The following is a 25,562-nucleotide window of genomic DNA, read 5'->3' as shown; positions in this document are numbered from 1 at the left end:
GATGGTGCTTCAGCACGGCGTCGGGGTCCAGGAGGACTGGGCCCAAACCCCCTCCGGATAAGACCGACGGCCCCCAGACCTCATATATTGCACTTTACCGAGCATTTTCGTGTCCATTATTTCCTTACACCTTACAAAAGCCTGAGAACGTGGGCAGGAAAGACAGATGGTGACCCTAATATTAAGGATGAAGAAACTCAGGTGCAGATGTTAAATGACGTGCAGGGCGACGTGACTGCTAAGGTGCTCTCGCCTAACTCGATGGTGGCCTGGTCCCCATGCTGCGCTGCTAGTGAGGCTGGAGAAAATGGTCAGAGACACTCATAATGCTCTCTCCTAAGTACAACAAACTTTCAGTCTTACCCTGAACGTGGGAAGGGAAGAGATTATTGAATGTTATAAAAGGGACTCTGGTCATTCACTGCATGCATCTAGAATGATCTAACCTGTGACTAGTGAGTGGTGTGATCATGGTAGACAGTGATCGTGGGCAAATGACACGTGCCTCTAAGCTTCAGTTTCCTCACCTGCAGATGTGACCTATACCTGACCAAAGGGTAGACGACTTGGGAACGTACACAACAATGTAAGGGACCTGCTGAGCGACCCATCCCACAGGAATCATTAAATAAATGGTGGGTCCTGGTACCGTTACAAATTTTTTTTTTTTTTTGGTATATGGCATGCTAAATAACAACATAAAGTGTCTATCTAATCTCATGTATGTGATCATTCCCATGTTCCACAGTCCCTCCAGGGACAGGCTCAACCGTTTCCTTATGTCCACAACAGAGCCTCCATTTCCATCACCACCGCCTAGTAAGGACTCATCTCATCTCCCTCTCACTGACTCTTCTTCGAGATGGGAATGGATGTGTCCATCCTACAGACAGGGAAAAGGAGGCACTGAGTGGCACTCATTTTGAAAAGAGCAAAACCGGGTTCAAATCCAGATGTCGGAATTCAGAGCCTATGTTCTTCATCACTTTGTCATGCTGTGCAACCCTTAACCAAAATCCTAGGACAACCCACTCCGCCTGGGTCTAAAAATCTCCCAAAGGTGCCGGCTGCTGCCACCCTGAGGTGTTACTGTGCCCAGAAGGACTTGTGTGGAGATGAGAGGCAGAGTCACCTGGAAGACCCAAAGCAATGCTGGAGAAGGTCGCTAAAGGCAGGGGCTCAGCTCAGCACCCCTCTGCCCTGCCGGCCCCGGGCCCCTCCTTACCGCGTGGCGGGCACCCACCTTCTCGCTGTCATTTTCAGTGAATTTACTCAGAAGCCGGGTTCGCTGCTGTCCTCTCAGGTTCCGCAGGAGGGAGGCCAGGATCGAACAGACATGCTCTGGGTTGGGAAGGAGAAGAGAGAACACGCTGTGATCAGAGTGGTAATTATTACCTCTCTTCAAGCCTGGCCTGGTTCTACTGGATGCGGAATCAGTAGGCCTCCCTGACTGCTGCTATTGATTAATAAGACTAGAGCCTAAATTGTGTCATTGCGAACCTGAACTGATCATCACATCCTGCACAAGAAACATATTCAAAGGGGATGATACCCTCAAGGACAACTTGAGCAAGCGAATCAAAACGAAGTTAGGATTTCTAGTCTGCCTGGAATTAATGGACTTTCAGCGTCCACAGCAGAACCTTAAATGAATCTCCCGTTTGCAGAAATAACCTGTGGACAGAGTACGAATATTAGCTAGGAGATGGGTATATAAAGAACGTGTAAAACACATTCCATCATATTCTCAAATTACCTTATTCCTTCCCCAAGTAAATATCCCAGAATTAAGTAAGAAATATGATAGGGTCCCAGTCTTGCCACGTTCATTCTGGTGCAACTAAAATTCCCCCTTCAAGTTCAAAAGCAGCTGGTCAGTAAGTACTTCAAAATGGTAACAATGCTTTTTGAGTTCACATAACCTGTGGGCTTCTATTATGAGCTACAATTTTTCTACCTTGGGAAGAAGAGGGTAATTGAAGGGTATATTATAGGCTTCAGCTGTGAAGAGATTCTTTTCTTTAAAAAGAATTTTTAAAAATCAAGAATAATGACCTTGAAAAGGAGGCAGCAGAAGTCTAGTCATGGAGAAATGGCAGAGTGAAGTTTATTCTGAAATAATGCCCGCTGTGTGGGCAACAAATATTCTATTTGGAAAGGGACTAGGAACACGTTCGCATGTCAAACTTCCCCCGAGTTCTCAGAAAGTCACTTGACTATGCATTAAAGCCGCAGGTTGGCAACTACCGTAGCGCGGATGGAGTCTGTTTTCCTTCACGTATGTCAGAAGTGTTCCCTGCCTCTTCACGCCCTTAATTTCTTTCTCTCTTTTTAAAATGTTTGTTTGTTGAAAGAGAGAGAGAGAGAGAGCAAGCGCATGCAGGGGAGGGGCAGGGCAAAGAGAGGGGGGTAGAGAGAGAACCGCAAGCAGGCTCTGCACCGTCAGTGCCCAATGTGAGGCGCTATCTCATGAAACATGAGATCATGACCCGAGCCGAAACCAAGGTGCACGGTTAACTGACTGCGTCACCCGGACCCGAGGTCCCCAATCTCTCAATGCTGGAGGCAGTCGGCACTTCCCTGGGGAGGCCCATGCCAGTCCCGTGGCTTTTAAAACTCTCACATGTGGATGGCCCCCCAGCTTGGGTCTACGGGCCAGTCCTGTTCTGGGAACACCCTCCTACCTGCTCTCTGCACACGGCTGTCAACAGCCCCTTTTACACAGAACGTGTCCCAAATCAAGCTCCTGGCCTGTCTCCTCAAATCTGTTCCCCGCAGTCTTTCCCACCTAGCTAATGGCAACCAGGTTCTCCAGTTCCTCAAGCCGGAACCAGTGGAGAGGCCCCTTATTCTCTTTTGTCATGTGCTTCAGGAAACCTTGTCAGCTTTACCTTCAACTCACACCTGGAATCTCATCTCTTCTTTCTGCTGCCCCCACTGTGGCGCCTCTGGTCCAAAGCACCTTCACCTCTGGCTGGAATATTCAAGAGTCTGCCCATGGGTCTCTCGGCTTCTGCTCTCGTCCCCTCTGGCCTGATCTCCAGAGGGCAGTCAGCATGACCTTTTACGTTATAACCCAAAGTCAGAGCCCCTCATTCCTCTGTCTAAAACCCTCCGATGGCTCTCCAACTCAGACGAAATGCTCTTTCTAGCGTCAGGCACCCCGCTGCTCTGGGGCCCCCGTGCCTGCGGTCTCCTCTGCCTGAAATGCTCGTCACCAGGGCGTCGGCACGGTTCAATCCTCACACGCAGTGTAACTCAGCTGTCATCTTCGCCATGAGGCTTCTCCTCGACCACCTCACTGAAAACACTCGTCAGCGCAGCTAACTGGGGGAAGAGGCTCACTCACTCACACACTGACCACGTGCTTGTCTTTTTGCCTGGCAACCACTTGGTGCTCAGGGCCCCCAAACAATCAACACGTTATCCGTAACCCTGAGGAGCTCCTTATCTAGTGGGGAAAAGAAAACAATAATTACGGGGCAGCGTGACAAGTTCCATCACTGCAGCAGGCACGGGGGACTTGGGGAGCACAGAGGAGGGAGAGCTGACCTAAAAGGATTACCGGGGGAAGTAACACACAGCCAAAAATCTTGAAAGAGTCCAAAACAGCCATGGCTGACTAGGTGGAGAAAAGGAGAGAGCGCTGAAGGTAGAAGTCACAATACATGCAAAGGCCAGTGTGGATGGCGTGGCATTTCCACACGGAGGGCGGGGGGGGCAGGTTAGGTGGCAAAGGCTGGTTCATGAGAAAAGTGGCAAGAATCCACCCATGAATTTTAAGCTGGGGAGGACAAGACTAAATTGGAGTTTCGACCAACCCTTAGCAGCTACTGTCCTTTTAGAAATGAAGATCAGGAAAATGTTTCTCTTTCCTGATGAATTTTTTGTGCTTCTTATCAGGGTTCCCTCTTTGCCTTGGCTACTGGGAAGCTCAAAGATGAGTTTATGTTCGACTATAGGAAACAATTTCTCATACTACCTTATTAGTGATTCCCTCCTTGCCCCACCCATGGATTTTAAAACAAAAGTAATGGATGTACATGGTAAAAACCAGACTATACACAAAGTACAAAATGTATTCAACAAATATTTATTGAACACTTAATATCTGTCTTTTCACATACTCCTCTCACTACCCTTTTCCTCTCTACCAAGGGAGAAAAACCTACAGGGTAGGTATCTTGCATACATTCTTATTGGAGAGGAAAATAAATACTAGATCTTTCTATATCAGCACATATTTAGTCTTTTTCTAATGGCCACCTAGAACTCCACTGATCTTACGTATCAGAATTTAACTAGTGCCCCACCCAATCATGACTGCTTTAGGTGGCTTCCAGTTTTCGGTTGTTTGTTTTGTTTTTGCTATTAGAAACTATGAAGCAATAAACATTCATGTACACGTATTCTGACAAGTGTACTTTTATTTCCGGTAGGAATACACTTCTGCATGTGTGCAAATTCCTAAGAGTGGAACTGGGGGAGTCAAAAGGTATTCGCATGTGTTGAAAGATGCTGACAAATTATTTGCCAAAAAGGTTGTCTAGTGGCCTACTCTTAGTGTCTATGCACACACATACAGAGAATGGAAGCAGAATGACATCTATATTATAAAAGAGTATCTGCTTTCCCATATTCTCACTCAGATTGGGTACTATCTAACTTAAAAATTATGACAACCTGGAAGGTGAAAAACGGGATCTTTTCTGATTAGCATGTTTTTGTTCTTGTTACGAACAAGGTTAAGCACTTTTTCTGATGTTTGCTGACCACCTGTATTGCTTTATGGGTGAACTGCCTGGCCTTATCCTTTGCCAATTTGATTCCTATGAGCGCTCTGTAAATTAAGAACATTATCCTTTTGTTGTGTATGTTGCAAATCTCTCCCCTAGCCTGAATGTGTGTTTTGACAAATTCTTATTCAAAGCTAAGGTTTAGTACCACCATATTGTTTCGCTGTATGCGGCTTCAAATACCTCGTGGCAAGTAAGTAGGGTATAAAAATAATTGTCACCTATGGTGTATCTACAACAGGCTTATTGGAGTCTGTACACAATTTTTTCTGTGAATCATCACTGTTAAGATGTGCGAAAGGTACTATTCTCATCTTATAAATGTAGAATCCAAGGCTCAGAGAGGTTAGTTAACTTACGTAAGGTCCATGTCCTTCAGTCAGTGGTGGGAGCTTAGGTTTGACCCCAAGATGCCTGACTATAAACAGTACGCTTCCTGACTATGTTGTTCAATGCTTCCTACATATAAAAGGTAATCATCAAAGCTTGTATAGAAGATAAAAAGACGAGAAGCTAAACCACGCAAAGCCTGACAATGTACTTCATGTGGGGCTCACTGTGTCCAAAAGATTGGCACTATGTAAATGTGGATTTAAAAAAGAACTCAACAGTTTTAATGAGAGGAAAATGAAGCAAAAGGCCATATGGAGTAAGACATGAATAACAACCCCTTTTTTCTCTCTTCTACTGAATTACTCTTTCCAGAAGCGATTTCCACCAGATTCCAAATAAAGAAGAGACTTTGGGTTTTAGGCAGCTCTGCAAATACTGAACCAGAACTTCTCAATTTTCCCTCTTAATCTTGCTGATTAAGATGGATGGGAAAGAGTTGCAAGAGAATGTTCTCTACATACCTGGGCAGGATGGGAGGGTGGGGGGCTGGTGGAAAGGTGGGGTATCAGGAGCTGTGCTTTTCAAAGGGGAAAACGTAATACACAGAATAGTCCCCTTTTGGGGCACTAGATCATATTAGCATGCATTCCTCCAGCCTGGAGCAGGAGATATCTTGATTCACTGCAGGGGTATATACTCAGAACACACGGCATTTACCTATTTGTTTGGGATTTTAAGAGCAGGTTGTCAATTTCAGGAGCCCTGAAGCTGCACACGGACCTTCCCCATGTCTGTCTCTGGGTGCTGTGGCTGGCTGGTGCCTGCCAGGCAGGAAAACACTTCAGCTACCCCAAGTTTTATACTTATACACACACACACACACACACACACACACACACACACACGCACGCACGCACGCACACAGTTTCATTAGCCCCTAATAAATGTAGCTTCCCTAGGAACAGATTTCGGCCCAAGGTGGTGTCAATTTTTCATGCACCAAGATGGGGAGAGCTGCTGGCACGGAGAGCAGGGGAGATAACAGGTCTATCTGCTGGCCAGACCGCTCAGCCACTCGGTCACTGCGACAGGATCAAATGGAGCGAAGGACGGCTACGGAGCTGTCAGGCACATGGGGTGGACGTGGTGACTCCCCCTGCAGAAAACAGCCTCGAAGGCAGGGCCCAGGGCGAATAGAACACACACACACACACACACACACACACACACACACACACACACACACTAAAGGAATCCACAAGGCTCCCAGTGGGGAGGCCCAGAAAACCTACATTTTCAAGTCACCATGAAGGGAGGTTGGGGTCTTAGTGGAGGATTACTGGGCTAGTATTGAACTTGTGCCAGTGCGAGCCCCTGCCTGCCCGGTGCCCTGCTCAACAGTCAGACAAGGGCCAGCCTCAGACACTAATTAGTGAAACTGCCTATGGGGAAGTCCTGGCTCCTCTTCCCTGGTTCAAATCTCTTTAAGGGCCCTTCAAGGGTGATTAGACACTCTTCTAGGAGTTTTGTAGCCACAGAACAATTAATTACAGGGCAAGAAGTAGTGCATTCCTTTTCTCAAACTTCTCAGTACCTACTGTGTGCCAGGCAATGTACTAAGTGCTGGCGCTACAGCGATCAAAGAAGCCAGTCCCTTCGAGAGGAGCCCATTACCCTGTGAGGCAGGCTAAGAAATAAACAGCTACAATGGAGGACATAATGAACTGGCACGTGTGGAATACGCAGACGCCTATGTCAAGTGCCCTAATTCGGCTGGAGATAGGGTAGGAGAGAGGAGGGTATGGGGGCGGGGCTATACAGACTGAGACAAAAGGAAAACGCGTTTCTTGAGACCCCTGGGAGTGACACAGGGCTGTAGCGCTATGCTAGGAAGTGAACGGTTATGAGCTCATAGCTCCAGGTTTTCTGTGCTGAAGTTGGTAGAGACAGTGGCCAGGATCTGGGATTCTATGGACACATTTAGTTCTTACAACACAGGTTGTAAGACTGTATTCCTGAAGTCAAGGATAAATGGACTACGCTCCATTAACAGGTCTCTGAAGGTGGGGGTCAGGGTGGGGTGGCGAACAGGGGAAGGAAGGTGACAGGGAACACAGCAGTGATCGCTAAATGACTTCCTTATCCTGCTTGCATCTCTTGAAGTTTCAGTTCCATGGGTCCAGGGAAGATTACATTCACCGAAGAGGAAGAAGAGGCAGCACTGGGCCACAGGAGACAGCCTCCAGGGGGTCTCAGCCACGGGAACTGTTATTCATAAAATAGAACCTCACAATGTATATGTAAGATCCAGTGTTTGAGAACGAAGACAATCAGTCACTGGTTCTTCCCTCCAGGTTGCCTGTGGTCTATTATGTCTAAAATTACTTGATAGAAAGTGGTAGTGAATGAAAAAGAGGCAGAAACTACTGAGGAAGCAAATACTCCCCTAGCCCGGGGTATCTGGGAAGACTGGTGGGCCAGACAGCACTGAGCTGAGCCTAGGAGAGGAGAAGAAAGCAAGAAAAGAGCCTTGAAGGGAGAAGGGGGCAGCGGGAATAAGGGTATGTATGCCAAGCAGGTGGACAAGCACGAATCGAAGGCATCAGGCTGGAATGCACAGGGTGTGGTGTGGACAAGGGGGAAGGATCCCTATCTGGTGGCAGAGGGAAGGGAGGATGAAGGGTGAGGAGGATGGGAAGGTGGGAGAGAAGTACAGATCATGGATAAATACAAAGGCTGACCGGGGCTCCTGGGTGGCTCAGTCGGTTAAGCGTCCGACTTCGGCTCAGGTCATGATCTCACGCACCGTAGGTTCAAGCTCCGCATCGGGTTCTGTGCTAACAGCTCAGAGCCTGAAGCCTCCTTCAGATTCTGTGTCTCCCTCTCTCTCTGTCCCTCCCTGCTCATGCTCTGACTCTCTCTGTCTCAAAAATAAATAAAAAACATTAAAAAATTAAAAAAAAAAACAAAATCCAAAGGCTGACCAATATCCTGACAGCCTGGCCTTTAAATACTGGCCCGGCCTGGCTGGTTGGACAATGAATTCAGGATCCCTCTGTCCACCCAGCCTCAGAGCCCACGCCTGCCTTCCAGCAGCCCAAATGGTAAAGAAAGATATGGGTCAGCCAGAACTCTATTCTTAGATAGAAACGGCCCCTGCACCTCAACCATCGAGCCCATGTCTGGGATGATCTTGCAGGCCACTTTAAAAGTCAAGGCCGTGCCACAGAGCTGCCTTTGTTTCCACGGAACATCTAAGGCCATTAGCTCTTTTGTTCTAAGGAGATCCTTTGGAAGTGGTCTTCTCTCATTTCTTAAATTAAAATCATCTCTGTTTTATCGTCCATCCTTGCTGCCCACCTTCCCTGAACTCCCCCAGATGGACAGACATCCTGCTTTCTGGTAGGACTCGCGATGCAAACAGGATGTTTAAAATACCCTAATTAAACCGATCTTGACTTCAGCAGTGGTGTGTCAGAATACAGATTAATCTGTTTCATGCCTGGCACCAGCAGCTGAAGTAGCAGGAGGCCCTGTCAAATCAAGCCATAACATTATATTCCTCTGCCTTTATTATTATTTTTTCCCTTTTTACATTTCATTATAATGGACATCTGCCTAGCAGGGGGTGTGGTAACACGAGAAGAGTCACGCGCGTGTGCTCAGCCACTCCGGTTGAATATTGATGCAAGTCAAATCCAACACTCTTCTCAAGACAGATGGGTCTGTGTCAGCATCTATGTACAGCCCCTTTAAACACATATACAAAATACATATATTCCTACTCTTCACAAACACTTACTGAATCCCGAATACGTGGCAGGCACGGGGCAGGAGACCGGGGACTCGAAGCGGCAGTATTTGTTATGAACCTACTGTGTGCCTCTGTGCGCTCCGCATGCATTACTCTGCTTAATTCTCACAGCAATCCTATGAAACAGGGGTATTACTCTCCCCATTTTATAGATAAGAAACTAGAGACTCAGCCAGGAAAAGAGGTTTGCCTCCTAGAGATTCAGGCTAGGAAGTGACCTAATTAGTTCCACTATAATAAAACTTGATTATTTTCCTCTTGAGTTGAAAATACCCAATAAGCATATTCAAACAGCATTCAACCTCACTGGTACTGCAGATAAAGCCATGAGGTAGTTTCATCTGATGAAATGTTCAGAATACTTGTCATCTATGAGACTGTGGGGAGGCCACATGAGTACCGAGGATGCAGTGCTGAATGAAACCTCCTTGCTGTATGGATCTCCCCAATAACGAACGGTAAACTCCTCAAAAGTGGGGCCCACACCTGATTCATCTCTAGACCTTCAGCATCTGGTCTTGTGCCAGGAAAATTCAACTAATAATATGACATCCTATGAAAACACCGTAGTTTAAGACTTAGCTATCAGAGACATATGCATAAAGAAGGAGTAACTGACTCCTTAAGAGGCTCTGGATGAACTAAGGAATCTTCAGAGTTTCCTCTTTAGAATGAGGAGAAATTTATCAGGGAGGCAAAGGGGGAATGTCATTCTAGACAATACACAAGAGATTTAAAGACATGGAGATATGGGGTGCCTGGGCGGCTCACTCAGTTGAGTACCTGTCTCTTGATTTCAGTTCAGGTCATGATCTCAGAGTCATGGGATCAAGCCCTGCTGAGCATGGAGTCTGCTTAAGATGCTCATTCTCTCTCTCTCTCTCCTCATCCCTCCCTTGCTCTGTGCCCCCTACTCATGCACGTGCGTGTTCCCTTTCAAAAAATAAAAGCAGAGAAAAGAGATAAAGGCCTAGAGATACACAGGAACACAACACAAGAGAGGCTGCAGGGAGTGGCAATGGGATGCAAGATGAGGCAAAAGAAGCAAGCAAGAACTTCGCACACTCAACTGCAGAGTCAAAACTTTACCCCATAGGTTCTATAGAACATGTGATAGAGACTATGCAACATGATCAAATTTGGGTCCCAGAAAGATCATTCTGGAAGATTTCTTGAAATGTACAGTGGAGGAGAAACAGGGCCATATTCAAATGATTACAGAAACATCTGAAACAAACACAGCATTTGGGTATATCTAACTGTTACTTCTCCTTTGGCAGAAACTGAAACATGATTTTTCAGAAAGAAGCCCCTTTCCTTGCTCCCTTCTCAGGGGAAGTCAAGTGTGACATAAAGAACACCAGAATAGAAGTCAGAGACAGGAATTTCAGTCCAAATTTGTGTTTTAATGTTTATGTATTTTTGAGAGAGAGACAGACAGACAGACAGAGCGTGAGCAGGGGAGTGGCAAAGAGAGAGGGAGACAGAGAATCCCAGTCCACACCGTCAGCACAGAGCCCGGTGCATGGCTCAAATTCACGAGCGGCGAGATCATGACCTGAGCTGAAGTTGAATGCTTAACCGACTGAGCCACCCAGGTGCCCCTTCTAGACCAAACTTTGAAAAAAAATCTTCTATGTGGCTCTGAATAGGTCTCTTCTCCTGCTACTCTCTGGGCCTCAAAATCCTTGTCTGTAAAAGGAGAGAAGTGGCTTTATGGGTCCTCCGTTAATTGAATTACAAGATCTATCAAAAAGGGATGGGAACAACTACCAAGTGACCTAGCAATTCCACTTCTAGATAGTTCCTCAACAGACAATGAAAATACATGGCCGCAAAAAGACTTGTACACAAGACATTCTACAAAAACAATGTTCACAGCATTGTTTTAATGGCTCTACTGGCCATAAACTTGAAATCATTTGTCAACAAGGAAAATGGAAAAATACACCTACATAATGGAAAACTACACAGTAACAAAAAAGGACAAAGTATCGATGCAGTTGACAACATGGGTGAATCTTAAAAACAGTACGCTTCGTGAACTCTTTATCCCCTAAGAGTATTCACTGCCTGAGTCCGGGATGTGAGGCTCTTGCTGAGGCTCAGCTGGGTTATGACGAAAACCAAACAGTGGATGCCTCTGTGAGCCGGGGAGGGACCCCACTAGGGAAGGGCATGAGGGAACTTTCTGGGTCGTGATAATGTTCTGCACCTTAAAAGAACATGTATTTGTCTAAATCTGCCACATGGTGCACTTGAGATGTGTGCATTTCACTGTGCGATTTTATGTTATTTTTAAAAATGGAAGTCAAGGCTAATGATACTCCTCCTGATGTGTTTATGATGAAGCATACTGATGTCTGCAACTTATTTTCTGCATCAAAAAAATAAAATGGACAGATGAGAGAGACGGACAGAGGTGACAAAGCAAATACAGTGAAATGTTAACTAGAAAGTCTAGTGGTGGGTGAGCATTGACTGTACGGTCCTTTCAACTCTCCTGTATGTTTGAAAATTTTCTTAAGAAAATATTAGGAGGAAGAGGCAAGAAGAAAAGGGAGAAATGAGCACTTAGAATATAAATGATGAGATTCCTAAAGGTTATTTTTCCAAAAAGCAGTTTTTAATATGTCTGTTGTTTGAAATTTTGAATGCATTTTCCATTGAAATAGGCCCACTGAAACCCATTTAACCTGAAATATAGCCAAAATTAATTCAGTATTCTCATTTTTCAGTTGCGATGAGATTCCACAAACACTGCCTAATCACCTACTGAGTGCAAGGCAGTATGATAGGTGTTGCTTTTGGTTGATTTATTTCCTCTTTCCCATGGGATTTCCCCCCCTCCTTGCAGAGTCTGAGCACCACTATGGATTTCAGAAAGTGTTTAAGTGCTAGCTTAACTAATTTACAGCCTTGAGTTTGTGGGGAAATATGCCTTGCAGCAAGAAAGGAATATATATGCTCAAAAAACACTTCTTTCGGCTACAGGACTATTCTCCATAGGCTCAGAGAGAAAAGAACAGAACGAAGTGGTAGCTAATACTCCCTCTCAGGGTTTCAGCTGAAAGCATGAAGCTCCCTGGGTCTCGGGCTCATGTATCGGGGAAGGCCCGTATCTCAGTGGGTTGAAGGAGAGGTCCATGAGGCATGAAGGTCTGATGCACACACAGCCATCTCCCACTGCAAATGACTCCGATCCGTAGTTTTCTATGGTTCTCACAATGTGCGTTGTCAGTGAAACCAACCCCACTGCTCTGGAGGCAGTAGTGTGGACTAGAGAATGAAGCTGGTTCTGGGGGGCACCACGGAGGATGAGCTGGCCATCACGGACTTCAGGGACTCTGTGAAGGACAAACTTGGCCCAAACTTGGTGTTCTCTTTATACCAAGTGGCGGCATCCTGACTAGGTAAGACTGCCGGTTACCCGCCCATTTCCTCCTCTTATTCCTTACTAATAGGACCTGTATATATTTGGTAATATACCCGGCTTAAAGAAATGAAACCAAAAACCCAAACTACAGCTTCCCTTATAGCTAGGTATTGACCCTGTGACTCGTTTTGGGTCAAGACTAGATAAACTGCTATTTGGAACTTCCAGGAGGGGATGTGTCCCCATTCAGCCCTGTCCCCTCCTGTTTTTGCTTTCCTGCTGTTTGGAACCCCAGTCACCACGGAGACCAGGAGGCAATCTTGAACATAGAAGCCAGGCACATTTATATGGGCTTGGGGCACATTAACAAGCAAATACCCCTGGCCGTGTGATGAGGATGGCAGAACTGAATGACAGGGGACTTGGGTTTCTGACGACATCTTGAAGCTGCTGGTCCAGTCCTGACTTCTGGACTTGTTTCACATGAGAGAAAACTAAACCCCTGTGTGTTCTATTTTATTTAAACCATGTTATTTCCCGTCTTTGCTACTAGCAACCAACTGCATTTCCTGACGGAAAACACTAATCCAGTAAGTTCTTCTCTAGGAAGTCCAAAGATACACTGTGTCCTAGAGTTCAGGTTTTTACTCCAAGAAAGCTGAGTGTACAGCTTCACCTGCTTTTGGAACTAGCCACACATCCCAGTGCGGGAAATCCTAGAACCGAGGGGAATTGCTAGTGAAAAGTACATTCCCTTCTTTTCCCGTCACTCTCTCAAAGGGTCTTCCACTATATTCTGGAGAAAACCTGGCTGGAAGGACTAACTTAGCTGGGTTTTCTGTCTTATTTTTTGTTTTTAATTATCAGCCCTCATCCTTGTGATGACAGCAATAAATGCCTGGCTGAAGTTTCAGGACCTCTGTTTTCTCTCAGCATTCCCATGGGTCCTTAGGTTAGTAGCGCCCACACCCGGCCGCGCTTTGAAGTACTGGTGTGAGACGGCCTGGGTGCAGGGCTCCTGACTCACCCGACAGACACCTCCAGTGGCCCCTTTGACGAAGACGCCTGAATGTCAGGCAGGGCTGGTTACAACTTATTTTCTGGCAGGGTATTACTTTTAGGGGTATTTCACCTAAATTAAACTGATTCTTTGGCCTAGAAGCTCTCTTGGGGTTTGAAAATGCCAACATACAGTCACCACTGTCTCCCTACCCACACCCAACAAAACATATTAAAAAAAATCTCTTTGGATCTTAAAATGCAGAAAATCCCCCTGAACATTTGTGCTGTGATTTTATGTTTTTAAAGAGTCCTTTTTCACCAGTCAGTTTACTGTATTCTCAGGTGGTCCTGAGGCTGGGAAGGCACAGCACAACCCGGGCGCGGCCTGAACCCCCCCACCTGGGTTCAGATGCACCCAGGGCCACGAGTGGGTGCCAGAACTCCTCCGTGTTCTCCCCTCCCCAAGACCTCTCCACTCTTCCAGTTCCCACTTTCCAAGAATCCACCTGCCGAGACGCAGCAGAGCTGATCATCACGGCTCCAATGCAGGGGCGGTGTTTTCACACCATCCCTGGATGACTGCTTTAGATTAGAAATTCAGGTTAGAAAAGAAAAGAAAAAGAAGAACCTGTTTCCCGGGCCTTCGGGGAATGATCTAAACCTACCTCTTCACTCCTTTCATGTTGCTCACCAGGCCTGCCTTTGCACTCTTGCAGCAGCCCCGGGCTTCCCCTCCCAATCTGCCTGATAGCCGTGCGCCCTCCTCCCCCTCCCCCTGCTCCACCAACTGCTGAGCTCCACACACTCTTCCTCCCATGCCAGGGCCTCAGCTGATTTCCACAGAAACCAGGAAACCCTGCTTGCAGACCCAAGACGGCCGTATGTTCATTTTCTTGAAGTCTGACTTCTTAACCCCTTTCCCATCAGCCAAGAACACAGCACGGCGGAAAGACAGAACTCAGCGCTGCTTAACATAGTCCTTCCATTTCCAGTTTGAGGCTGAGGGACTCAACTCTTCTACAATCTCGCACACACAAAAACCACTGCAAACACATGCAGTGATCTCTGTGAAAATGCTTCCCGATCATATCCTAACAGGGAGGACATAAGGAATCTGGTTACGCCTAAAAAACACTGCCTTTGTGAACGACTCCATGCTCTCTTTTACCAACAGGAAATAATCAGCACCTGGCACATACATGAAGTACTCCGCCATCATCACCTTCTCACACGCTGCCCTTCCCGTACACCCAGTGCAACCATTTTATAGTTGTACAAAGAATGAGGGGCCTGAGAGCTCTATGTGCCTTTCCCAATGGGTCTTTCTCAGGAGGAAAAAAACACTTATCAGTGTTATGTGCCTGGTTACTGTGCTCAGTGCTTTACATGCTCTTTCTCACTTAATACTCAAGACCACCCTTAGAGCGAATTATTCTCCTCATTTTATAGATGAGAAAAAATAAGGCCCAGAGCGGTTATGTGCCTTACCCAAGTTTTCAGTGCTAGCGAGAGCCAGAGACCGATCCGACCCCCAAGGCCAGCTTTCTTTACATTGCCCCAGATCTGCCTTTCTAGTGGCGAACTAAATTGACCAGCACCCGAATTTCCGGAGTACTTCTTAGCAAACGGAGTTGAGAGAAATGAGCAGAGCCTATTCTGAACAAAGCTACAAACTGAAACACCAATGTCCCTTTGCTTTACATGAAACAGATGGTTTCTGGCAAAAACTGACTTCGGAGTAATTTCTGTGAAACAAACCTTGTTTGTTTACCACTGTGGAACCCAAGACACATTCCCAAGGAAAGAATTCCCAGGCCTGCTTCATCGTAAATATTTGGTGAGGGGGAATGAGGAGCAGCCTCCGAGGACACTGGACATGGCAGCAAATCAGCAGCCGCGTGTCCCTGTCGGTCGTGGTATTCCAGAACTCCCCTGGGCCTTGCCACGTGATCTTCCCTACTCAGGGAGACCCCCCTCCCCTCCCCCAGCAGGACCACAGGAGTTGTCCCTGGTCCTGGGAAGCCTCTCGCATCACCCTGGTAGCTCTGGGTGACTCCGTGTGGTAGAGTGGGACACGCACCGGCACAGAGACAGGAAAATATTTTATCCTCAACATGATACTTGTAAGCACAGGAATAATCAGAATGGCACGCTTCCTGTTGGGGACTCAGCTTCCCCAGCTGTCTTCTGAATAGTCCCTTCAACTCTCAACATCTACAAAATTCTTCTCTCTCTCTAGGCCACTGGTTCTCAGTGGAGGGGTGGGGTGAGAGGAGAAGACTGCGTTGTCTGAGGCATTCTGCACATTTTATGCGCGTGTGCTTGTGACAACTGAGGGGGCCTACTGGCACCTACTGGGTAGGCCCAAGAATGGCGCTGAACACCCTACAATGCACAGGACAGCCTCCTACCACAAAGGGTGATCCAGTCCAGACGGTTAGTAGTGCCAAGTGTATGAGAATCTCCCCAGTCTATGCTACTTCTGACATCAATTAATATGAGGCTCAACTATCAACAGATCTCAATGTTATCATATATATTCTAGCTAGAAAAGTGCCTAAATCCAAGGCTCTCATTCATAGAAGTTATTAACTGTGTAGATTACAAGTTCCCACGTAAAGTCAAATTGTATAATACCTACTGTTACCTTAAAATATTCCAGGAAAGGGGCGCCTGGGTGGCTCAGTTGGTTAAGGGTATGACTCTTGATCTGGGCTCAGGTCATGATCCCACAGCCATGAGACGGAGCCTTGCACTGGGCTCTGCACAGAGCAGCGTGGAGCCTGCTTACGATTCTCTCCCTCCTCCTGCCTCTGCCCGCCAAGCTTGTGCTCGCATGTGCACATGTGCTTGCTCTCTTGGGGGGGGGGGGGAGAATTCCGGGGGAAAAAAGAGGGGAATGAAACAAGGTCGGCAAATGTTAATTGCAGAAGTTGGGTGATGGGTACATAAAATTCAATGTATAATTTTCTCTACCTTGTATTTTTGAAATCTTTCATAATATAATTTCGTTTCCTTTTTTAAAAGCTCCACAGCCAACGTAAGGCTTGAACTCATGACTCTGAGATCAAGAGCCCCATGCTGACTGCTCAGTAGTCAGAGTCTACCGACTGAGCCACCCAGGCATCCCTGAAATCTTTTATAATAAAAAATATTTTCTTCTGAATGAGTTTTTATTCAAAGGGATATCAAAGATAAAAGGGATTCCTCCCTGCCCCCTCTGCGCCTCAGCATAAGACATAGCCGTTGCCCTGGCAGAGCTCACAAATGAGGGGAAACAAGTCAGCCAACGGCCATGACACACAAGGAATGACACTGGGAGCATCAGGGATCGGTCTTAACACACCTGTGGAAAATCAGGGCAAGCTTCAAGGAGGCAGCAGAAGTGGGAGATATTCCAAAGGAGAAGTCATCAGTCACAGGAGAAGGGAGTGTAGGAGCATCTCAGTCACAGAAAGCACCGAGTGCCACATGGAGGACAAGACAAGGAGGAACTGCAGGCTGGAGATAAGTGATGTCATCAAACAAACTCCGAAGAGACAGAGGGGTTTGCCTTACAGATACCAGAGGTGGGATTAACACAGAAGGATCTACAAAAGGTCTAGAAAAATAAAATAAATTTCGTAGATTTACCAACGACAGCCAAGGAAGACTGCCATATGTGGACTGTGGCTCCTTTCTTCCTCAGTTTGGGAAGGTGTGAGGCACGAAGGGAGAGGGGCTAGGAAGCTGTGCAGGAAGGTCTGCTCCAGTTGGTTCAGACGGCCGTCCTGGCCCAGGTTCTCGGCCCTCTTGTCACCCCAACGGGTCTCCACAAACACAGCCAGCAGTCTGGCCCACTGTGCTTAGACTCTAACCCGAAGACCACAGCACTGAATGCCTGCTTCTTCCAGAGCCCCGCACCTCATTCTCCGGTGCCTCTGTGTGTGCTGTTCCCCCTGCCTAAAAGCTCTTCCCTCTCTTGTCCACATGGGCTTTCCATCTTCCTAATCTCTTCAAGGAAGAGTTGCGAGTAGACTGGAAGCCTGGTTCTTCCTTCAGTGCTTCTCACTTGTGCCTCCATGCCGCCCTCCCCTCCTCCCCCCGCCCATCTCTAGGGCATCCTCATCATTCCTTGCATGTGGTCTCCCCACCACAGGTGAGCACCTCCAGGGCAGGGAGCCTGCAGTGGGTCGTGTGTGTCTTTTCCAGGGTCTGAAAGTGCATCTGGCACCATTAGGGATTCAACAATATTGCTGAAGAACCGAAGAGTGACAGAACTCCCAGGAGACGGCAGGTGAGGCTTCCTTTGGGCCACCTTCCAGGCAAAGGTTTTCAGAGTTCCTAAAGGGCAACCCGTTCCGGGTGAGCACCTTCAGGTGAGCCTCCAAAGCCATCAGGCTATGTTCAGATGTGGCATCTCTCATCTTAAAGCTTAATCCTGAGCTTATTACTTGTGGAATGCCTTCTGTAGCCTGGGACTTTAGACAGAGACAGAAGACATGCCGGGAATACGTAGTTCCAGATGCACTTCTTAAATAAAGCCACCCCCACCCCAGTAAGTTAGCAAGAGAAGGGAAGAGTGTAGAGGGTGCTTTCGGGCAACAGGCTTGAGCAATGGAAACCTGAGCAAGGCAAAAGGGCCTGCGGCGAGCCCTGAGCTGACCCAGGCTCACCGAACCATAGGCTCTAACTGATGAATGGGCTACTTACAATGGGGCACAGATACAAAAAGGGAAAACTTCACATGTCCCCAAACTTGCTCTGTTCCATAACCGTAGCCCCTCACCACAGCTTCCTGGCAGACAGTCTCTCCTTTGCTGTCCTGCCCCATTGCTCCCTTGCAGTATATTCAAGCAAACTTCTGTCTCTTGTTCCGCTTTGGGTGAATTTTTTCACAGCCTGTCCCGCCGGCCCCCACCCAATTAAGCCCCACAAAGATGGCTAACATTTGTTAAGCACCTGCTTACTGCATGCCACAGAGAGGCAGAGAATACCCCATTTTATGGATCCCTGCTGCTCAAAGTGTAGTCAGAGGACCACCAGTGGTAGCATCCCCTGGGAGCTGCTTAGAAATACACAATTTCAGGCCTCACCCCGACCAACTAAAAGCAAAATCTGCATTTTAATTTTTTTTAATGTTTTTATCTTTGAGACAGAGAGACAGTGTGAGCAGGGGAGGGTCAGAGAGAGACAGAGTCACAGGATCTGAAGACAGGCTCTAGGCTCTGAGCTAGCGGTCAGCACAGAGCCTGACGCGGGGCTCGAACCCACAAACCATGAGATCGTGACCTGAGCTGAAGTTGGATGCTAGTCGGTTAAGCTTCTTGATTGAGGCTTCAGGTCGTAATTTCACAGTCATGAGATAGAGCCCTGTAATGGGCTCTGAGCTGACAGCACTGAGCCTGCTTTGAAGTCTCGCTCTCTGCCCCTCCCCCGCTCGACTCAAGTATGCACTCTCTCAAAATATATGAGCCTAAAAAAAAAATGTAATACAAAGAAGGTTATTTCAAAAGTTTAGATTAAAGTCATAAACACCATTACAAAATACACTTGCCCCTAAAAAAAAGAAAAGAAAAGAAATCTCACATCCCACATTTCCAAATATCAAAAGACTTGGTAATAGAACTTTTCTGCCCTGCCAGTATTATAAATTTTCCTATTTTATTTTTAGAAATAACTAAAGTTACTGGATTCTTGCTTTGGTGACTAGAAGTCATTTAACTTTTTGGTTTTCAGATGTCTCCTTGGGAAGCTGAGGGGCAGGATCAAGTACATGGGCTCTGGGTTCCAGCAGACGCTGGTTTTAAACCACGTGCCCGATCTGAAAAAGTACTTAACTTCTTTGGGGTGTTTCCTCAGTCGTACGACAGGCTAATGGTACCCAGCGCGGGGCTGATGGGAGGAATACTGACAGCACGTATACATGGGAACGCAGCGAATACTGCATACACACAACCCGCCGCCGCCACCTCGGGCAGCAGTAACCTCACACTGGCCGACACATCATCAGGAAAATCGCCTGTTACCCAGGCTAGCAAACATTGTTATTCCACAGGTTTGCCGGCCAGAAGGCGTACTTAACAGACATGATTTATTAGTAATCGATACATTCAAGAAAGTTGTAGGAATATTTTTTAGTGATTATCAAAATGAAACGCTTAATTTATTTTATGGTAACCCTGCAGCAGATAGGGAACAAATTAACAGGCCTCTCCTTCTAGTTTGGAGCCAGGGAGAAGGAAGAGAAGTGTTAAAAGAAAACAACGTGAGGAACGTAGGAGACCAGGGAAAGGCCACGTAATACACGCCACCACACACTGTACGCTGCGTAATTCTGTGGTATACAAAGCACTTCCCCCAGACGTTATCTTGTCCAGTTCTCACTCACTGAAATGTTCTTGTTTCCTTCTTAAAGGTGGGGAAACTGAGCTGCAGAGGGGGGCAAACGACCTAACCCAAGTCACAGGGCCTGAGCCTGCGTTACAGAAGAAACACAAATCCAAATCCTCTGAACCCAGCCCAGAGCTCCTTTCTAACAGGCTACTCAAGGGACTTAAAGTTATTATGCTCAGAGAGGCACTGGGCTGTAGAAAATCACCCCCACGGTGGTTCACAGCAAGACTCCCCAACCCCAGCCCCAGGCCCAGTCCCAGTCCCAGCAGCCATCTCCCCAGCCCGCACTCCGGTCCTTTAAGAGACCCACACCTCAGAGAGAAAAGAGCTGCTACTCCAGGACTGGATCCCTGAGAATAATTTCTGTTTGGGGACCCTTTGTTTGGCTACCAGAAAAGAATGTTCGACATCTTTCCAACCTCCTTCTTATGCTAATTACAGCTCATCAGCATCTGGACACCCACAAGCAAAATCAATCTGACTATAAAAGCCATAGACATTTTCTTACCATAAAAACAAAACAAAACAAATAACAACCATGAAAACCAAGTAAGAATGAGACATGATTAAATACACAGAGCATTTCCCCAGCAGCCCACAGGCTTGCTGCATATCAAAGTCACAACCAATAACACAAGAGTCCAGCAGGTGGACACTGACAGACACTGCACACATGTAATTGTATTCTTTAGGAAAAGTGACATGTATACAAGTTCATTTTCAGTTTATCCCCTTCCACATTACATCTACTGCGGGATGCCAACATGTCTAACACATTCAAACAGTCACATGTTAAAAAGAAAAAAAACCTTTGAAAGGCCTCTTGACCTCCCCTTACACTGTAACCAAGTGAACTCAGACACGTTAGTCTCCAGGCTGCACCTCATTTCCTCCCCATCCTGAAGTCCCAGCCTACGTGGGAGAGCCACACTCACCACAAAGCACAGCTTGCCTTTCCGAACCATCACCTCTATAACCTGATCACGTAACCCGAAATCTAGCCTGCCTTCTATGAATACAGTCTAGCTTCCTAACTATATTGAAAGTCTCACCCTGACAAATATGCCCAAGACACACTGAGTCAAAACAGCAGCTAACAAAACAGCGTATACACCATGATTCCACTTATGCAAAATTATATGCACATACATACCGCCCCTCTCCCTAACACGGATGTTTGAATGGAAGGTGTCCACGATGTTTCCACTAATTAACTCTGGGTGGTGAGACTGGGGGTGATTTTTACTTTTCCTCCACCCTTTTCCACATGCAAAATTTCTACATTAGGTTATTTTCCTTATACTCTGAAAAAGCAACAAAGCCATTTTTAACAAGCCTCCCCCGTGAGACTGACCCAGGTTAAGAATCTTCTCTTGGGACAGAGAGAAAGCAAAAAGGATGCTTATCTACCCTTGTGCTCCGAACATTCCAGCCAGGGGCTCTCAGCACTGGCTGAGCAACAGGCTCTGAGGCTTTTTAAAAATACAGATGCTTGGAGTACCAGTCCTCAAAAATTCTGGAAGTGGGGCCCAGTGATACGCATCAGTGGGGATCAAAACCCTACAGATTTATGTCTCATTTGCAAACAGGGCCCAGCAGAGGGAGAAAATAGACTGGAGTTGCGTGAAATGTCTAAGTGCAGGCAACTTCAAGGTGAGCCGTCAGGAATGTTTGGGAACAGAACCGAAGGCCCTGGCCGTGCTGAGCTGCAGGTCTGAGAGGCCACGAGGGGAGAGGAGGCTATCAGTAAGAAGATCACACTCAAAGATGGAAGCCAAGAAGAGGCGAGTGAAGTGTGGCAGGGCAAAACGTTGGGGACTGAGAGGCTGAGCATATTGATTTATGCAGTACTGGGGCAGGACTACTGAGACCTTACAGAAACTGAATAGGAAAAGACAGCAAGCGGGTTAAATCAGGCCCGCTACTGGTGAGCAGCCCTGATTTATGTTTAAAAGAAGGAGAAGAGCCCTGCGTAGGATTCAGTTTTCAGAGGCCACAGAAAACCCTAGTAAAGGCTGTGTACTTGCTGTGTGATTTTTCAAGACAACGACTTCTCGAAGCCTCACCTGTAAAATGTGGGTAATAACACCCGTTTCATAGGGATATTGTGGGGCTCAGGTAAAATGAGATAATGAATGTAAAAACCTTCCAGAGTACTCAGAACTAGAATTGCCCCCAAATGATAACATCATGAAGCACATCCAACAAAGATCATATGTTGAATTTTAATAAACCAGGGCCCACAGTTGCTGCCTGGCCCCTAAGTTACTTCCTCGTTTTGGCACCACCTAAATATGCTGGAGAAATCGCCTAAAAAGGTTTGGCTCCATCCTCTCTGTTGCTTCTACATTCCTGGTATTTTTGTCTTACTTCTATAAAGGAGATGCACTGCATACTAAACTATTTCTATAAAATTTAATCAAGATTATAAATGAAAACCAACAGAGTTCTATTGACAAAATAATAAATGTACTGGTGGAAAATTCTATATATCCAAAATAAGAATTCAGTGAATATTGCCAACTAAAAACTAAGTTTCTACCTGGCAAAATGAAAAACACAAAAGAAAACCAGGAATGACTAAATGTCTCTCCTTCATCCTCTCTGCTCGGGACCTCAGTATCAAAACTGAATTTGTGCCAAATTAGCTGAGATAGTCAAAATAACTCAAATTACTACTGTATCTAGGAGCTATAAAACTTTGGGAGAGTCTGCTTAGTATCGCAGAATGAAACGAGATCAAGGATTCCTACCAACATCAGTGAATGCTTACTACTTACTATGTGCCCGATGCGGTCCCAAGTCGGGCCCCACAGCGGCTCCGCAGGACGCGAGTCAAGGTCTGGCTTCTGCTTAACCACCTAATCCCTGCTTCTCTGTGCTTCTCCCCTGGGGCTGGTGCCGGACTAGGCTTGGAGGGCACCCCTGGGAAGTCTAATAGAAATACGGCTCTGCCGACATTATGCAGACCAGCGGAACTGGGAAGTCAGAGCACGTGCCCCAGAAGGTTACATATATATTTTTAAATTTTTTAATGTTTTTATTATTTAATTTTGAGAGCGAGAGAAACAGCGTGAGCAAGGGAGGGCCAGAGAGAAGGAATCACAGGATCTGAAGACAGGTTCCAGGCTCTGAGCTCTCAGCATAGAGCCTGATGCGGGGCTTGAACCCACGAACTGTGAGATCATGACCTGAGCTGAAGTCGGACGTTTAACCGACTGAAACACCCAGGCACCCCCAGATGATTATATTTTAAACAAGATTCCAGATGATTCTTCTAGGCAGCTAGGTTTAAGGCTCCTTGCAATCTGTCCCTTCCAACTTTTATTTTAGACATGCTACTTTTTTTACTTGACATTCCTTCACTTAGCTAACTTAGACCCAAGGTTGGCTGGAGAGCCACGTATTGGAAGTGGAGCAGTGTCTAATCTCCCCGCCTCGCTCCCTTACCACCCAGGACACATGGGAAGCCCTGCCCCCCACTCCCACAGTGCCTCACACTTGCCTCACTTTTCACGCTGTAACCTACATACCTAGCTGGGCTGTGGGCTTGTTCACTTTCCATCCACAGCACCAATCTGGCACAGAGCAGGGGCCAGTGGTCTGTTAACAAAAGAATGAATGAAGAAACCTCACTGACCTATGTTTCGGGCTCTTCTCCACAGAAACAGACCCTCTACATGTGAGTCAAGCTGTAATCACAGCGTCTGACACCTCATAGGAGACGCAGTGTATTTTCCCAGGGCTAGCGTCACCAGGATTATAACTGAGGGTCCAGGTGAACAGGCCACGGTGATAAGCAGTGGCTGTCCTATCTCTTCGGTAGCTCTTTTTCTGACCCAGCCTGTCCATACACAGAGTCCCACTCCACAACTGGGCTTTAGCCCACAAAAGCTAATTAATTGGCATCCTACATGTAAACCTGAAAAACGCAAGAGGCAGAGATGACTGTTTTTGAAAGGAGACTATGCAGTGGCTATATTATCATTTATTAAACTGTCCTATGCTAGGCCACATATGATGCTCACGATCCTTATTTTTCACACAATTCTTTGAGAAAGGTTGTATCAGGCTTGTTGATTGAAGAGGAAGTCAAAATCCAGAGAGAATAAGATGCCCAAGGCTACCTGCTAATTTGGGGGTACAACCGGGATGTGAAGCCACGTCTTTTTGCCTCCAAAGACAATCCTCCCTCCCCTGCCCTGTGTTGCCTCTGGATGTCAGCCAGAAGACCACTGGAGCCACCATGGTGTGGGACGGGAAGGAGCTTTGGAAGCAGACGTAGGGTCAAATTCTGCTTTTGTCATTTACTTGCTAAAGGTATTTGGTAATTAAACTCTCTAAGACTCATCTCTAAAAAAAGAAGATATATAAGAATGCATAAATGAAGCAACAGAAAGAGAAATTTAAAAAACTGATCCCATTCACAACTGCATGAAAAACCATAAAATACTTAGGAATAAACCTAACCAAAGATGTAAAAGACCTGTATGCTGAAAACTATAGAAGACTTATGAAGGAAACTGAAGAAGACACAAAGAAATGGAATAACATTCTGTGCTCATGGACTGGAATAATAAACATTGTTAAAATGTCATTATTACCCAAAGCAATTTACACAGTCAATGCAATCCCCATCAAAGTTGCACCAGCATTCTTCTCAAAGCTAAAACAAATTATCTTAAAATTCGTATGGAACCACACACACACACACAAAAACCCAAACAGCCAAAGTAATATTGAAAAAGAAAACCAAAATGGGAGGCATCACAATCCCAGACTTTAGCCTCTACTACAAAGCTGTCATCATCAAGACAGTATGGTATTGGCACAAAAACAGACACATGGACCAATGGAATAGAATTGAGAGTCCAGAACTGGACCCACAAGTGTATGGCCAATTAATCTTTGAAAAACAGGAAAGAGTATCCAATGGAAAAAAGACAGCCTCTTCAACAGGTGGTGTTGGCAGAGCTGGACAGAAACATGTAGAAGAATGAAATTAGACCACTTTCTTACACCATTCACAAAAATAAACTCAAAATGGATAAAGGACCTGAATGTGAGACAGGAAACCATAAAAACCCTAGAGGAGAAAGCAGGAAGCAGCCTCCTTGACCTCAATCACAGCAATTTCCTCCCTGACACATCCCCAAAGGCAAGGGAATCAAGAATAAAAATTAATTATTAGGACCTCATCAAGATAAAAAGCTTCTGCACTGCAAAGGAAACAATCAAACTAATAGGCAATCGACAGAATGGGAAAAGATAGTGGCAAATGACATATTATAAAAAAGGTTAGTAACGAAAATCTACAAGGAACTCACTAAACTCCATACCCAAAAAACGAATAATCCAGTGAAGAAATGGGCAGAAGATCTGAACAGACACTTCTCCAAAGAGGACATCCAGATGGCCAACAGGCACATGAAACAATGCTCAGGGTCACTCATCATCAGGGAAATACAAATCAAAACCACACTGAGATACCACCCCACACTGGTCAGAGTGGCTAAAATGAACAAATCAAGAGACTATCAATGCTGGCAAGGATGTGGAGAAACGGGGACCTTCCTACACTGTTGGTGGGAATGTAAACTGGGGCAGCCGCTCTGGAAAACAGTGTGGAGGTTCTTCAAAAAATTATCCACAGAACTCCCCTATTACCCAGCAATAGCACTGCTAGGGATTTACCCAAAGGATACAGAAGTGCTGATGCATAGGGGCACATGTACCCCAATGTTCATAGCAGCACTTTCTACAATAGCCAAATCATAGAAAGAGCCTAAATGTCCACCACCTGATAAATGGATCAAGAAGATGTGGTGTATATATACACAATGGAGTATTACATGGCAATGAGAAA

General features: G+C 46.2%; 1 protein-coding gene across 1 annotated transcript in view; it reads right to left on the bottom strand.

Moving 5' to 3' along the window:
* The window catches only part of CTNNBL1 (catenin beta like 1), a 157,384-nt gene that overhangs the window by 23,921 nt on the left and 107,901 nt on the right, over positions 1 to 25,562 (bottom strand). Inside the window, exon 12 of the mRNA XM_029917945.1 lies at positions 1,244 to 1,341. Within this exon, the coding sequence (XP_029773805.1) occupies positions 1,244 to 1,341 (98 nt within the window). The remainder of the gene's footprint in view (positions 1 to 1,243; positions 1,342 to 25,562) is intronic.

The sequence above is a fragment of the Suricata suricatta genome, chromosome 12, assembly GCF_006229205.1.
Source record: "Suricata suricatta isolate VVHF042 chromosome 12, meerkat_22Aug2017_6uvM2_HiC, whole genome shotgun sequence".
NCBI lineage: Eukaryota > Metazoa > Chordata > Mammalia > Carnivora > Herpestidae > Suricata > Suricata suricatta.
This window is presented reverse-complemented; position numbering and strand designations above follow the sequence as displayed.